This window comes from Eleginops maclovinus, chromosome 18, assembly GCF_036324505.1.
Source record: "Eleginops maclovinus isolate JMC-PN-2008 ecotype Puerto Natales chromosome 18, JC_Emac_rtc_rv5, whole genome shotgun sequence".
Lineage (NCBI taxonomy): Eukaryota > Metazoa > Chordata > Actinopteri > Perciformes > Eleginopidae > Eleginops > Eleginops maclovinus.
Window position 1 is genome coordinate 4,249,512 of NC_086366.1, and position 14,581 is coordinate 4,264,092.

Below are 14,581 nucleotides of genomic sequence, written 5' to 3' on the forward strand. Positions count from 1 at the left end.
GGAATTTAGCATCGCAGCGGCTCCCTCGACAAAAGCAATGGGATTTTTCTGTTGGATTTTGGATTATTGCAGCAAATAAGAACAGTGGCAAACACAGTAAACAATGCTTTTTTTGTTCAGCAGGATAATCTCCACATATTAACCCCACTTGTGACTTTGTGAAGCTTAATGCAGTCTCCAGATATAAACGTTAAGGTATAAACAAACTACAGCATGGTCAGATGACTCCACGTCACCTCCGCTAAGCTAAAGGCGGCTAATGTTCAGCGTGATGTCGTTTAGTCGTCTCATTTAGACATTTGGTAGCAACGAGTGTTTTTAAGACACTTTGGGGTATTTAGTGACATATTTGATGTCAACAGAAGCTTGTTCTACTGAGCTTGTGCTAACCACAGATCCTATTTCAGGCTTATAACAAAAACACTTCCACACACTCCCGAACGTGCTAAAATGCTAACTCCTTTCAAGGTTTTGGGACTCCTTAGGATTCCCGCACCACTCTGGAGTCGGAAAGAAGTTAGTAGAAACTGGGAGCATCTAAATTAAGGAGAGGTGTTGAAAGGCTGGGTCTGGATTCAGGTTCAGTTTAAGTGGTGTTACTCTTCAGAAGTGGAGCCAGACTGGCAGCAGTTCAGGACTTTTTCAGACAGCCTGTTTGACTCTTCCCAGATAAAAGACGAGACGCTCTGGAGCAGAAGTTTAGTCTTCATCTTTGTCTCTGTGTCACTCAACGTATTTGGTTTGCCAGGGGGAATTTTTCTCTGCATGTTTCCACTCAAATGTTTCATGTATACCAGGGTGTGTGAAGACTCACGATGGCCTGATAAACATATGACGTCTGCTGTGAGTGTGTGTGCTTTACATCTGTGTTGCACAAGACTCTCTCTGTGCAGAAATCTGGACTAGGTGAACCCCAACATGCCCTGTAGGCTGATCCTGCAGTGCTCCTGTACAGTAGTTACACTATATTGACCTTAGCATGTGTCAGTATGGATGGAAAGGTCGCTATTACCCATTTTGCATTGCCAATGTGTGTGGCTGAGACATATTTTGTGGGCAGGAATTGAAAACCCCAGCAGTGTGAGTAAAGTTTAAGCTAAGACACATTTTACTGCCGTCAGACGAGTGTGGAGAATCTAACCATATGTATGGAAGGAGTTGGTAATGTGAAAGCTTCTTTCATATACACTGAGGTACTCCTGTCTTACATACAAACACTCAGACTCTGTACCCAAACACACACACACACACACACTGAGCATCGTCTTCCCACCGCGCAACAAAAACACGCAAACACACACACACACACACACACACACAGAAACAAAAACCCTCATCCATCTTTGCATGCCGTGGCAAGTGGAGCCAGCTGCACGGTGCTGATTCAATACGTTTAGAGGAATGTTAACAACCTCTTCAGGAATGCTGCGTTCCCAAGCAGTGGATTCCCAGTCCTGTGGGGGGATCCAGACGTGAGGGGCCTTCTGGGGGAGAACTCCAAGGGTAACCTCCCTCTCTGACTGTGGGAGGGTTGTGTGTTTTATCTATAGAACATGCTGGAACATTTTTATATCGGGCTCAGGACCCGTCTTTATCCCGGTGTTGTGGTATTAGGTGAATAGACAACGCCATGTTTCTGGGGGCCAATTCTGTACGGATTATTATAATTATTAGGAAGTAAAATAAGCTCATTATGATGTGGAATTATATACACAATCAGACCAAGTCCACACCTACACAGGTATCTTTGTAAACATCAGGTTTTACTATCGTCCTCAGTGAAATGGCATTTTAAAGGGGCCACATCATGCTTTTTAAGGGTTTTTTCCCCTTCCTGTAGTTTGTTATATAAGTTTCTATGCATGTAACACCCCCCCCCCCCCCACCCCCCAGGCCTGAAACACCTCCATTTGACTCCTTTGTTTACTTCTGTAGCATAGTGTCATCTGTATCTCTAACACTCGCCCTTCTATTGGCTAGAACTCCAACACATTGTGCGTGATAGGCTAAGGGGCAGGACATCTCTAAGTGGTTGACCAATCACAACAGAGCCGGCCAGCTTACCTGAAATGAACACATGTCCTCTTTAAGATCTCACATTTTTTTTGTTTTTTCTAAACCCTTGGCGTAGAAACCTACCTTTTTTCAAGTAAATGAAATGGATGTAAAAATGATCCCTGTGTGTCCGATAAAACGCCAGAAGAGGTGTTTTTATGTGAGGAGTCTTTAGAGGTAAAGAGGGGACTTTTTCTCGCTGTTATTACTGCAGTTTATGTGTTTGCTCACTCTGTTTGCCAGTTTTACCACCTTTTTGTTGTTTGGTATGTGCAATGGTGGTCTTTTTTATGGCTACAACATGGGGCAACCACCCAAGACACATTTCCCCCTCTGTGTGGCAACAAAGTTAATATTGAATCTCAGGGCCTTGAGAGCCACGGGCCTGTTTACCCCTGTTTCCAGTCTTTGTGCTAAGATAAGCTAACCTAACTGCTGGCTGTAAGTCCATATTTACTGTACAAACATGAGAGTGGGATCAGTCTTCTTGTCTCGGCTCTCCTTGGAATATGAATGAGGCTGCTATAGCTGCAACATTTTTAAAGATTCTTTAATAATCTGTTAAATCTTTGGAATTTTTAAGCCAAAAAAGTTTAGAATGATCTGTTTTCAGCTTCTTAAATGTAAGAGTTATCGGTTTCTTTTTCCTCTTTGACTGTTCACTGAAACACTTTTGAGATAAAATAAGACATTTGAGGATGTTTTTTTGGCAGAATTGTGAGTTGTTAATCTTTAGTTGCAGGCATAGCTGACTCTAGTATGAATAAAAAAGGGTCTTCTTTCTTAAGAGGATGACTTGTAGTTAAAGCTTCCTTTTGGAAACTGATAATATCATTTATTTTTCTTACTTTTGGCTCACACCCTCAGGTCACTCCTGCCAGATAAGTCTCATGTGTTTCCAAATACTCCGCCATTGAGGCATGAAGGAAAAATAATTTTCAACCCTGACATCTCATCTCCTGCCATTTGGAGAAGAACTCAAACTCTTACTGGTTGGAAATAAAATGCAAACAATGGGGGGTAAAACAACAAAAACAGATTGAAGCTGTTTGTTTTGTAACAGCCCACTGGAAACCACCGCTGTCCTCAGACTCTGGGAAAGAGCCGCATGCTGAAACTACGTAACGGTTCTTTTCGTACGTTAACATTAAAGCCTTTTTCCCAGATCCGATCCAACAGCACCACACTTCTGCCCTCAACAACTGACTGATTGTTCCTCTCTCAGTCCTACTTCCTGTCATCTCATACTCTTCTTCTTCTTCTTCTTCTTCCTCTTCCTCCATGTTCCCAGAGCCTCTCTGCTGGGACAGGTATCTCCTCAGTGAAGTCTCTCTCTTCCTCCTCCCCCCTTTTTTTCCCTCTCATCCCCTCTGCTGCTTTCTCTGCTGATAACCCAACCAGCTGTGGCTCCAGAAGCAACAGCTGCCCGAGCTCTGCACCTCTTTCACACACACACACACACATGCATGCCTGTGAGCTTACACACAAGTACAAACACACACAGACAGTGTGTGTGCTGTGTGTGAGAGGACCAGGAGGTTCCTGTCTCTCTGTGCCGGGCTGCGGATGTTTTCCCGGTCTCCCCTCTGCGGATCCCTCATTTTCTTTGAGTTCACTTAGCTTTGCTCTCTGTTTACAACAATACGTTTCTTTTTGTCTCTGCATGTCCGTCTGTTTCTCCTTTTGTCGGGACATAATTGTGGTCTGTCGGACATTGTTGCGTTTGCATCCAGTGAGTCATCGACAGAAAAGTTAAATGTTAAAATGTGTTTGAGTCCTTTATCATTAAACAACAATGCTTTGTTTCTGCCAGGTTTTTCAAAACAGTGGTGGCAAAGTTAGCAGAACTTCTGGACTTTATTGAAAATGTTTTATATGATGAACAGTATTTAACAGTGTTGTTGACACGCACAGAGAAACCACAATAAGTCAGCATGTAGTCAACAACCCCCCCCCCCCCCCTCCCGATGATTTTCTACATAAACGGATCAATTGAGAAGCAGTGACTCAACCGACTGTAAGGGATTATGTGAAGCGAGGCGGGAACAGGACTATAAAGCAACGACTTGTCTCACGATATTGATTTTAAATTGTCCGTTCCACCGCGTACCAAGATCTGGAATTGCCACGACAGAAACGTAACTGATCGAGGTTTTGTATCTATTAGTGTTTACTTCCTGTCTGTCTTCTGCTGAAGTTTTGTGCTCTCCACAAATATAAAACATAATATTTAAAAAGTAATCCATCCTGTTTTCTGATAGATGAGAACTAATGTTTGTTGTCCCCAGTTGTCTTTAAATGGACCGGACTTCTTTCTGCGGATTGATATGACAGCACATAGTCCCTTGATTCGGTTCTTCCTAGCAACAGTCGGTTAGCGAGAATTAAAAGCCCTCTGAACTGTCCAAATTGACCAATCAGAATTGAGTATGACTCTATATCATATGTACTTTTATTGATCCCAAATTGGGATTTTTTTTTCATTGCAGCAGCATAAAATAAACAAGTAACAAATTCAAAAGACTAGAAATAAACAATTCTAAAATGAACATCTCAAAATACAAATGGAAATTGATCGGCATTAGAGGTTAGAAGATATACAGTTGACCGTGAAGATAAAAAATCTATGAGCTATCTGACAAATAAAACACTATTGACGGGCCAATTTTTATTTAACACAACAACGTCTACAAATAAGTTGCGTAGGTGTGTGTGATGATCTGTTCAACCCATGGGAAGATGATGGTGACAAATATCCATTATCTGGATAAACGTGCTCACGTGATTGACTTGAAAACAGTCTTTCATGCTATATAGAAAAGATAGTACAGGAGCTGTCAGGTAAGGCAGAACAGAACAATTTATTTATGCAATGTGTTAATATGTGTGAGAATCCTCTTAATGACTAGAAAGGAAAACAAGCGTTTCGTTGTATTTCTTACAGTACACGCAGACAAGCAAGGCTGCCTAGAATAGAATAGAACAATATCCTCAGTCAGTAATGGTGTCCACATGTCTCGCCACACATGCAAATGTTTATCCATACTCCTCCCCTCTCTGTCTCACATCACTCGTTCCATTTCTCTTGTTTTTTTCTGAGCAGCAGGTATATACACTTGTAGCTTCCTGTCCGCAGCAGAAATCCAGTGCAGATTCAAATTTCACAATATCTCTTCCTCCCGTCTGTTTTTCTGTCAGTGTTTTGAAGCATTCCTTCCTTTTGAGCCCCCAAGGCCACCGTCCCTGTAACTGATCTTTATTTCAGTCTCTGTATTGCTTCATATGGAGTCAATATTTTCAGTTTGGCGGTATGAAAGGGGGATACGTGAGGATGTGGGGGTGGAGAGAGAAGCAGGAGAAGGTATAGGAAGGACAGAGTACAGGGCAGAGGCAACGGAGTTTGAGAGTTGGAAGAGGAAGAGGAGAAACACATGGAAAGTTGAAACAAAGGGGAGGACGCTGCAGATCTCTGGAAGGATTTAAGCCCCCTGATTTGTCGGCACGAAGCCGACTGGTGAGCAGCAGATGTGTCTGGCTATGGGATGCATGTACCAATTTTTGCTTGATGTGTAGAGTGGTGTGCACTCACTCATGCAGGTGTCTGTATGTAGCTCATTTCAGCACCTCCAGCAGAGGTGGAAGAAGTCACATGTTTTATTTAAAGGGGCCCTATTATGCTTCCACCCCCTCCCTTTCCTCTAGTGTGTTATATAGGTTTTTGTGCCCCCCCCACCCTCCTGAAACGCCCCCTTTGGACTATTTTCTTTGTGGTAAATCTCAGTCATTGTCTTTAAACATTGTTCCAATTAAAAACGAATGATTTGTACATTTGGAAACTGTCCTGATGAACTCACACACTTTTATGGCACACACACACACACACACACACACACACACACACACACACACACACACACACACACACACACACACACACACACACACACACAGTGTAGCTTACCAACAGGCAGACTGTGCTTCTTCACGATGCGAAGAACTGATGAATGACGTTGAATTTGCAAGAGTGAACAGATGTTAAAGTAAGTTTGGATTGTCTGCTGCTTTCAGGAAAAGTTGAGTTTCAGAAAATACAATTATTTCCTATATTAAACTGAACAGAAAAAAAGAACAGTTGTTACATTTAACGTGCAGTTTTCTTCACCTCACTACAAAAAGACCCCTGATTGCAACGTCACGGTCCTCTGGAATGTGCTTATCATGCAATATGACATCTGGTTGATCATAAATAATGATATGTTGTGCAGCTACAGCGCAGAGCCACCGGGGCCTCTGTTGGCATTTAATGCAGCTGCTTTGACTCCTCATATTTACTTCCTCTTAAATTCTTTAAGGTTTAATGTGACAGTCCACTTCTTATTTCTGTATACTGTTTGCACACAAATCAAAACGAGATTCAGTTCTGGCTGTTATGGTGATTTTCTACTCAGTTTTATACAGATTTCTTATTATGCATCGGTTTGGCCATTTTACATGTGTTGTCCGCCAAATAATCTGACTTCAAACAGTGTTTCTAAAGTGTTTGGCTGAGACTAGAAGTTTTGTTTTTACATAGTAAAGTATTTACTGTTTCCATGTGTGTTCTTTGGTCATTTAAAATATCCCCTGATTATTTTTTTATGTCCAAATCTGTTTTGCATTTAAACCCTCTCTCTCTTTTTTTTTTGTTGAGAATTCAGGACAAATCAGATTCATATTCTTTAAAAGGAAGGGCTTTTTATTCCACCCTGTGTGTTACATTTTTCTTGACTTCCTTGATTGACAATTAATTGGCATTTACACATGACAACCGTGAATACAATTAAACGTGCATTTCTGGAGTGATGGAAATAAAACCTGGGCTTATTTGTCAAAAAAGTTCAATTTCTCTTCTGTCCCATGCCATTAATCAGCAGTCAAATCGTATAAACTACACATTCAGTTTTACATGAGGTGCAGCTGTGTTAGTACTCAAACGTTCACCTTGTTCACCTGCAGACCACAGATTAATACCAAGCAAAACATTGCTCAAATGTCTGGGTCAAGTACAGAAAAATCTGCCAAATCCAGACTTTTTATTGGTGTTTGTGTTAGATTTTTTGATTTTGGACACACAACCTTATGACCATTTTTATCCGCTTGTCTTTTATTTCCATCTGTCTCTCTGCTCGAGCAATGAAACAATTTCCTCTTCAGCTGCAGGTTTGTTTTGGACTTTGAGGAAACAAACCCGGAATGTTTGCTCTGTCTGGTGACCTCTTCACCTCACACACTCCTCTCATCTGCTCACACACCACATTTTACTTCATTTTTTCCTTGTTTCATAACTTCAAACTTGGAAAGATATCTAAAAAATGTAGCCGAAACTGGCTAACTCAGATAAGTGTGTTTTACTCTTTAATGGTTGGCTCTTTCACCTCCTTTATAAAGAGTTTGAAGAGTTTTCTCCCCTTACTGTCTTCTTTCTTTTTCCTTATCTCTACTACGCTTCTTCCGTTATTCAATGTTTCCTTCCTTGACACTTCCTTTGGAAATTTTCTCTGTGATTAATGCAAACTTAAAACCCCCTTATCTGAAAAGGATACCTCAGTAATCATCGGTTTAGGAAAAAGCTAATATTTCCCTTGGAAAGACAAGGCAACATCCCACTGAATTCAGTCAGGATATAAAGCTGCTGCAACTCTTCCTCTTGGCTCTTTCTCCCAACGTTATTCAATCAGCCACATTAGCTGGACCATTTCCACACCAGAGACAGTACAGCAGACATATATAGCTTTAGAGAGAAAAGCATTAACTGTCTTTTTGGCCTGCTCCCAGACGCTGTAAGAGAATAAAACCTGGCGAAGCGTTCAACAAGGAAGCAAGAAATCAGTAGAAAACGATCGCAGTTTAAACAAGAAACTCAATATCAAAATAGGAGAGGCGGAGAAGAGAAGTGCACAATGACTCTTTATTGCTGTCTGACACACAAACACAGCGCTGTGGATGCTTGATGGATCTTGGCGCGGGCTTTGGATGTGTTGGCTGGCTGGGTGACTGACCGCTGCTCGGCTGAGGGTGTCAGTGTGGTCGACTACAAACCGCCCTGCCTCCAGGCTGCTCCTGCAGACCTGCGGTGCTCGGCTGGATGATGGATCGGGAGCATGTCCCACCCCTGTGGTCAGCGCTAATGAAAACCATGCGTGATGAGGCAGCTGCTTTCTCTTTCTCGATCTCGTACTGCGAATCAACGTCGTGCTGCGCTGCAATCAGGGGCTTTCAGGGGCTAATCTACCCTAGGGGTAGCTTCAGGGTTTCGGGGGGTTACTTTATAAATGTAATCCGTTTAGTTACCTGTTTAAAAATGTAAAATACTCTGAGTATAAAAGTAACGAGATTACTTTCTGTTAATTTTGGGGTATGGAAGAGGAACTCCGTCTGGAGCGAACACAGGGATTTTAGTCTTAACATGGAACTAATTACCTCCAGAGGTGAAAAGGAAATAGGTCCACTCTTGATTAACATAAATACCTTTTGGGCAATACTTTGGACCATCTTTAACCTGGATAACAGTTGCAATGTCTCACAGCAGTGACTCGACGTCTGTAGTATCTTGATGTAAAATCTGAAAATGAAGACATCTGTATTTGGCAAAACTGTCCTAGTTTGATTTCTATAGATACTGAGATATAGAGGCCAGACAGACAGACAGACAGACAGACAGACAGACAGACAGACAGACAGACAGACAGACAGACAGACAGACAGACAGACAGACAGACAGACAGACAGACAGACAGACAGACAGACAGACAGACAGCAGGATATTGTATGTTCAATAAGTCTGAAAGTTGTGGAATATTCAATAGAATAAATATAGAATGTACATTATGGTTTAAGTCCAGTTATCAAAGGGAATAAAAGTTATCCGTTTGATTACCTGTTAAGAAAGGTAAACTAATCTGAGTATCAAAGTAACATGATTACTCTCCGTTACTTTTGGGGTGAGAGGAAATCCCTCTGGAGGGAGCACAGGGATTTTAGCCTTTGCAGACCATTTACATGCACCAAAACTTAACTAACACACTACAGGTGAGGGAGAAAACCACCCCCCAAAAAACAAAAAGCATAATATGGTCTCTCTAAGGTTTGGGTGTTTTGATAAGGAACTTTTGTTTGCTTAGCTTTACAAAGACTGCATGATTTAAGTAAATATTTGGCCATTTGAGTGAATCCTTACCAGAGACATGTTCTCTTGGAACTTAATGGTAAATGTTACATCTCCTGTCTCAAAGAGAGGCTGATCTGGGTGGCTAGCTGACTGTGAAAGATCCCATTAAGGGAAAATCATAGTGGAGAATGAGGGCAGGTACACTTGACGGTTGCAGACTATACAAAACTTGTGAAAGAGGAGAAGAAGTCTGTTCAATGTTGAATAAAGCAGGACCAATGCCTCTGCTTTGTATCATTTTCTGGGGCTCTATATCTTTTGATATGCTTGGTGAACCTCTGCTTTTGTTATGTTATAAAGGCATAAGACTTATGGTTACACACATTTCCAAAGGGAATAATGTTATCGAAACCACGGCCTGGCTTGACATTCACAGATGTGCATTGAGCCATGAATGCAAGTCAAACCTTCCATAAATGTTCCATACGATACACATCTCTCCTTTTATTGTTCACACTCATCATCGCACTCATGTTATCTGCAGCCATGTGTGCATGTAAGGAACTCTTGAAGAGTGAGGAGTATTCCCTTGCTCCAGTATAAACACAGACAGGAGTGAAAGCGCTCTGAGTGTTTGACTCGTAGCAGGCTCCTCCTCTGTGTATTTTTATAAAGCTATAAAGAACACCATGCAGAGAAAGAGCACAAGTCAGCCATTATCCCTGGACTGCCCTCGATTTGGCCACGCTCCCTTTTAGAAAACTCCGGCTTTGTTCCCTTCTTAACTCGCTCCATGTCCTCAGTCTATCAGCTCTCCTGGTATGCGGTGTCATTACTACGGTATTCACTGGTCCTTGTTGCAGCTCAACTCTGTGTTTTCTCTTTGTGAGACAAGATTACTTTCCGTTACTTTTGGGGTATGGAAGAGGAACTCCCTCTGGAGCGAACACAGGGATTTTAGTCTTAACATGGAACTAATTACCTCCAGAGGTGAAAAGGAAATAGGTCCACTCTTGATTAACATAAATACCTTTTGGGCAATAGTTTGGACCATCTTTAACCTGGATAACAGTTGCAACGCCTCACAGCAGTGACTCGACGTCTGTAGTATCTTGATGTAAAATCTGAAAATGAAGACATCTGTATTTGGCAAAACTGTCCTAGTTTGATTTCTATAGATACTGAGATATAGAGGCCAAGTCCCCATTATTATGTTGATTTAATTGTGGTGTTCCCCAGGGGTCTTGTTGCAGCTCAACTCTGTGTTTTCTCTTTGTGAAAGAGCCCACACACACCCTTTAGTCACCACAGACAATTAGAAAAGCCTCTCATCGCTACGGCAGAGAGACTTAATGCACTCTTTCTTTTTAGGTTAATTAACCTCAAGATGTTCATTAACATGGAACCAATTACCTCCAGAGGTGAAAAGGAAATAGGTCCACTCTTGATTAACATAAAGATCTTTTTGGGAATGGTTCAGACCATCTTTAACCTGGATAACAGTTCCAACGTATCACAGCAGTGACTCAACATCTGTAGTGTCTTGATGCAGACATCTGTATTTGGCATAACCGTCTAAGTTTTGATTTCTATAGAAAGTAAAATGTCGAGGCCAAGTCCCCATTATTGAATATATGAATGTTGATTTAATTGTGGTGTTCCCCAGGGTTCTAAACCCGGCCCACTGTTGTTTTCAATTTGTACGTTTCTGTCAGTCAGCTGATACTAAACGATGTTGTCCCCTTCTGTGCAAATGTCTGTCCTTTCTTTTTGACTGGACGTCACAATTGATTATATATTTTTTTCAAATCACCTGTTGCACAACGTGGTGCATTTCCTCTCTTGACCAATCAGGATGTGACTAGATTATTGCTCTTGGGCTTCAAAGAGGTGAAGAACTATTGATTTATATATTTGAAGATGCATTTTAAAACTTTGCTGGAGTTTATAGATTGATAATTGCCTTTCTACTCTTGATCAGAACAGATAGTTCTAATTATACAATATTTATTTTCTTGACTAATGATGACCTGGCGCCCGCAGGCTTCATTTATTATTTATTGATGTATTTTTATAAATTAACACTTTATATGCATTTCTATATTATTGAAGAGGCATTTTTTCTATTATTGAAGAGGCATTTCGTTATAATGAGAAGGCATTTTAGGATTATTATGCCCACATTTTTCACTTAAGACACTTGTTTTTGTGTCTGTTTGCGAATCAGCACTGCCACAAACATTTTAAAATAGGCCTAGATGAATATTGAATATATATTTGATCTGTTTCTCTCCTCATCTGTGTCATTTATTGGTACGTTTGTCACAAAACTCTTCTATAGAACATCCGGGACAGAGAGCAGGCAGACTTTCAGGATTTGAAAGGGTTTTTGGATTTGAAGTCGTGTTTATTTTCATTTTTCGCCCTGTGAAAAACTGCAGTTGAAAAGATAATGGTGTCATCATCTCTTGCTGCATATTCATGTTTGTTATACACGGTGTTGTTCAAAACACAAGTCTAATGGTGTCTGTTTGTGTCTTCCTGCAGGTGGCCTACCTGGGTAAGGTGACTATCTCTGGGACTCAGTTCCTGTCCGGCTGCACAGAGTCAGCGGTGGTGGGTCTGGTGGAGCGTCACGGCCAGCAGCAGTGTAACTCTCTGCTGGAGATCCGGCCCTTCCAGGTGCGTCTCCATCACCTGGACGGGCACGGCGAGGCCTCGGTAACCATGGACACCTACCAGGTGGCGCGGATCGCCTACTGCACAGCGGACCACAGCGTCAGTCCCAACGTGTTCGCCTGGATCTACCGGGAGATCAACGACGACCTCACCTTCCAGATGGACTGCCACGCCGTGGAGTGCGAGAGCAAGCTGGAGGCCAAGAAGCTGGCGCACTCGATGATGGAGGCTTTCCGCAAGACTTTCCACAGCATGCGCAGCGACGGCCGCATCCACAAGAGCGGCTCGTCGGACGACTTCGCTGAGGACTCTTCCTCCCCCGAAGACTCGACCCCGGACGACGGTTGATCTAAAGCTCACCCAATCTCCGGATGCCCATCCTCACAGAGTGGAAGGATGGACAGATTACCTTCTCTCTCCATCTCCCCCCTACCGTTTCTTTCTCTTATCAATTTGGAACAAAAACAACCGACCCTGTGAACCAACACGCCCAGGATAGTTACGTTTGGAAAGGGAAGGTGGAGGTACAGGAGTTACAAAAGACCTACATTTACGTACAGGGATAGCAAAGTGCTGCCACTTTGAGTAAACGGTCCTGGAAGACCAAATGGAGGGCTTTTAAGGACCGCTGCAAGCACCCTCAAGAGATTCACTCGACGTTTCCATCCACATTCTCAAACCACTGTTACTCTTGCACTCAGAGACTCTGTGTGTGGTTCTTAAGCTTTCTCACCTAGGAAACAACAACAACAAACTTTTAGTCCCTGTTCCTCCTTCCCCAGATCTATTGCTACTCTTGCCATGTAGGGACCTCTGCAAAAATAGGCGTGTGACCTATTTCGAGGTCCCAACCCCAGAGTTTAAGAGACTATTGGAGCACATAAACTCTTTAAATGTTTGATCTCTGTTACAATGCCTTCGACCTCGGTAAAAGCAAATGAGGATGTGAAAGAAAAGGAAAGCCCTTAAGCACTATAACTATCATGGCACCAACCCCCAAATTTCTCGCTGGCATGGCTTTTAATCACAGGTACGATGGAGCCACAGCTTCTACCGCTGTCTCGATTTAATAGGTACTTAAAGATCCAGAGTATGGGTACAGCACCTTGAAGGAAATCGGTGCTAGAGACAGTATATTTTAGAAGTCCTCAAAGGCCTGACTCCCTTAATCATCTTCTGTTTTGAGTATACCAAAAGTCAGATTATGTGCCTCACTTTCCTCTCACATTAGTTTGGTCTCTTACCCAGGTCCTTGTGTGTATGTGTGTGTGCCAACCGATTTTTCTGTGTGTAACTGCTTCTGTACTTAGTGTATATGAATGTACACGTGAGTGCTTGCATCTCTGTGTCTGGAAGAGAGAGAGGGGGTGGGAGGGAGGATACGAATGATTACCTGGAAGACTTCTCAAGCATCCATTTTTGATGCGTTTAAAAAAAAATCAAGACATGGTACTGTGACCGTTCGCCACGTTTTCTTACTTTTTATCTCGTGTGAAATGAGTCTGAATGTGCCGGTCGCTAAACACACAGCCGTCCAAACGTAACGACTGATGGCCTGTGCTGAATGTACGACGAGTCCAACGTGCTGTGAGAGCCCCCCGCCGTCACCTCGGTGTCCCATAATGTCCTCATGCTATCACAGACACGCTGTACGGGACAGTAAGGGTCCCTCTGCTGCCCTGCGACGCAGCACCAGCGCGGGGCAGAAACCCACGAGAGCCCCTTCCTCTTCTTTTCTAACGGGACTGTTTTGGACGCTATCAGAGGAAAAGGTGGCTCTGGTCCACACACACACGTAAATATACACACACATACGATTATACATATACACACACATTGTAATTGAGTCTTGCTCGATAAGCTTCTGTAAATACAAATGTATCACTTTCCAAATATTACAGCATAAATGTCGATAGCTATTTTAAATAAATAAAAGCAATTGTTGAGAAACCATCATACGATACAGAAACAGTGTTATAAAACCTACTGTGAAATTCAAGTGGAGAGCCTGATCGCGGTGGCTGTGTGTGTGTAAGTGTGTGTGTGAAGGTGAGGGGTGTGTATGGACAGGCCAGAGAGGAGGGGGGGGGGGCGAATGTTTATAAAGCTGTAGATTACTGTGTCATGTCTGTCTGAGAGCTCAGACGCGCTTTAAATGTTTGAAAAATGTTACCTTAAGTGTTTTATATACAGTGTTTGCAAAGATCAAGAAACAATTGCATATAAAGTATTTACCAAGAACCGAGCGCACAATGGCGTGGTGTTTTCTCTCTGATCTCACATCTGCACCAAACAGCGTGTATTATTCTTTGAACTCTCACATATGAATTCCCAGCTGTGGGTTCATGTGGGAGGGTAAACACAAAGCATGTTCAGTTGCAGGACGGGTAACCAGAGGATGGTCTGACAGGGTGCCAGGACAGATGTAAAGCAGAACCACGTTAACACATGTTGTAGCAAACTGGAATGCCTCTTCCCTGAAGCTATTCAAGGTATGAAATCAGTTCTGGGATGTCTTGTGTGCTTTAAAGAGGACATATTCTGCTCATTTTCAGGTTCATATTTGTATTTTGTGTCTCTACTGGGACATGTCTCCATGCTTTGATGTTCAAAAAGCTCTCATACTGTCTGTGCTGCAGCACCTGCTCTGATTGGTTAGCCAGCTGGCTCTGTTGTGATTGGTCAACCACTTAGAGATGT

General features: G+C 42.5%; 1 protein-coding gene across 2 annotated transcripts in view; it reads left to right on the forward strand.

The window, feature by feature from the left end:
* The window catches only part of pid1 (phosphotyrosine interaction domain containing 1), a 33,944-nt gene extending 19,822 nt beyond the window's left edge, over window positions 1-14,122 (forward strand). For both annotated transcript variants that reach the window (XM_063906199.1, XM_063906200.1), the window contains exon 3: window positions 11,750-14,122. In XM_063906199.1, coding sequence (XP_063762269.1) covers window positions 11,750-12,229 — 480 coding nt within the window. In that variant the 3' untranslated portion in view covers window positions 12,230-14,122. The remainder of the gene's footprint in view (window positions 1-11,749) is intronic.
* The last annotated feature ends 459 nt before the right edge of the window (window positions 14,123-14,581 follow it).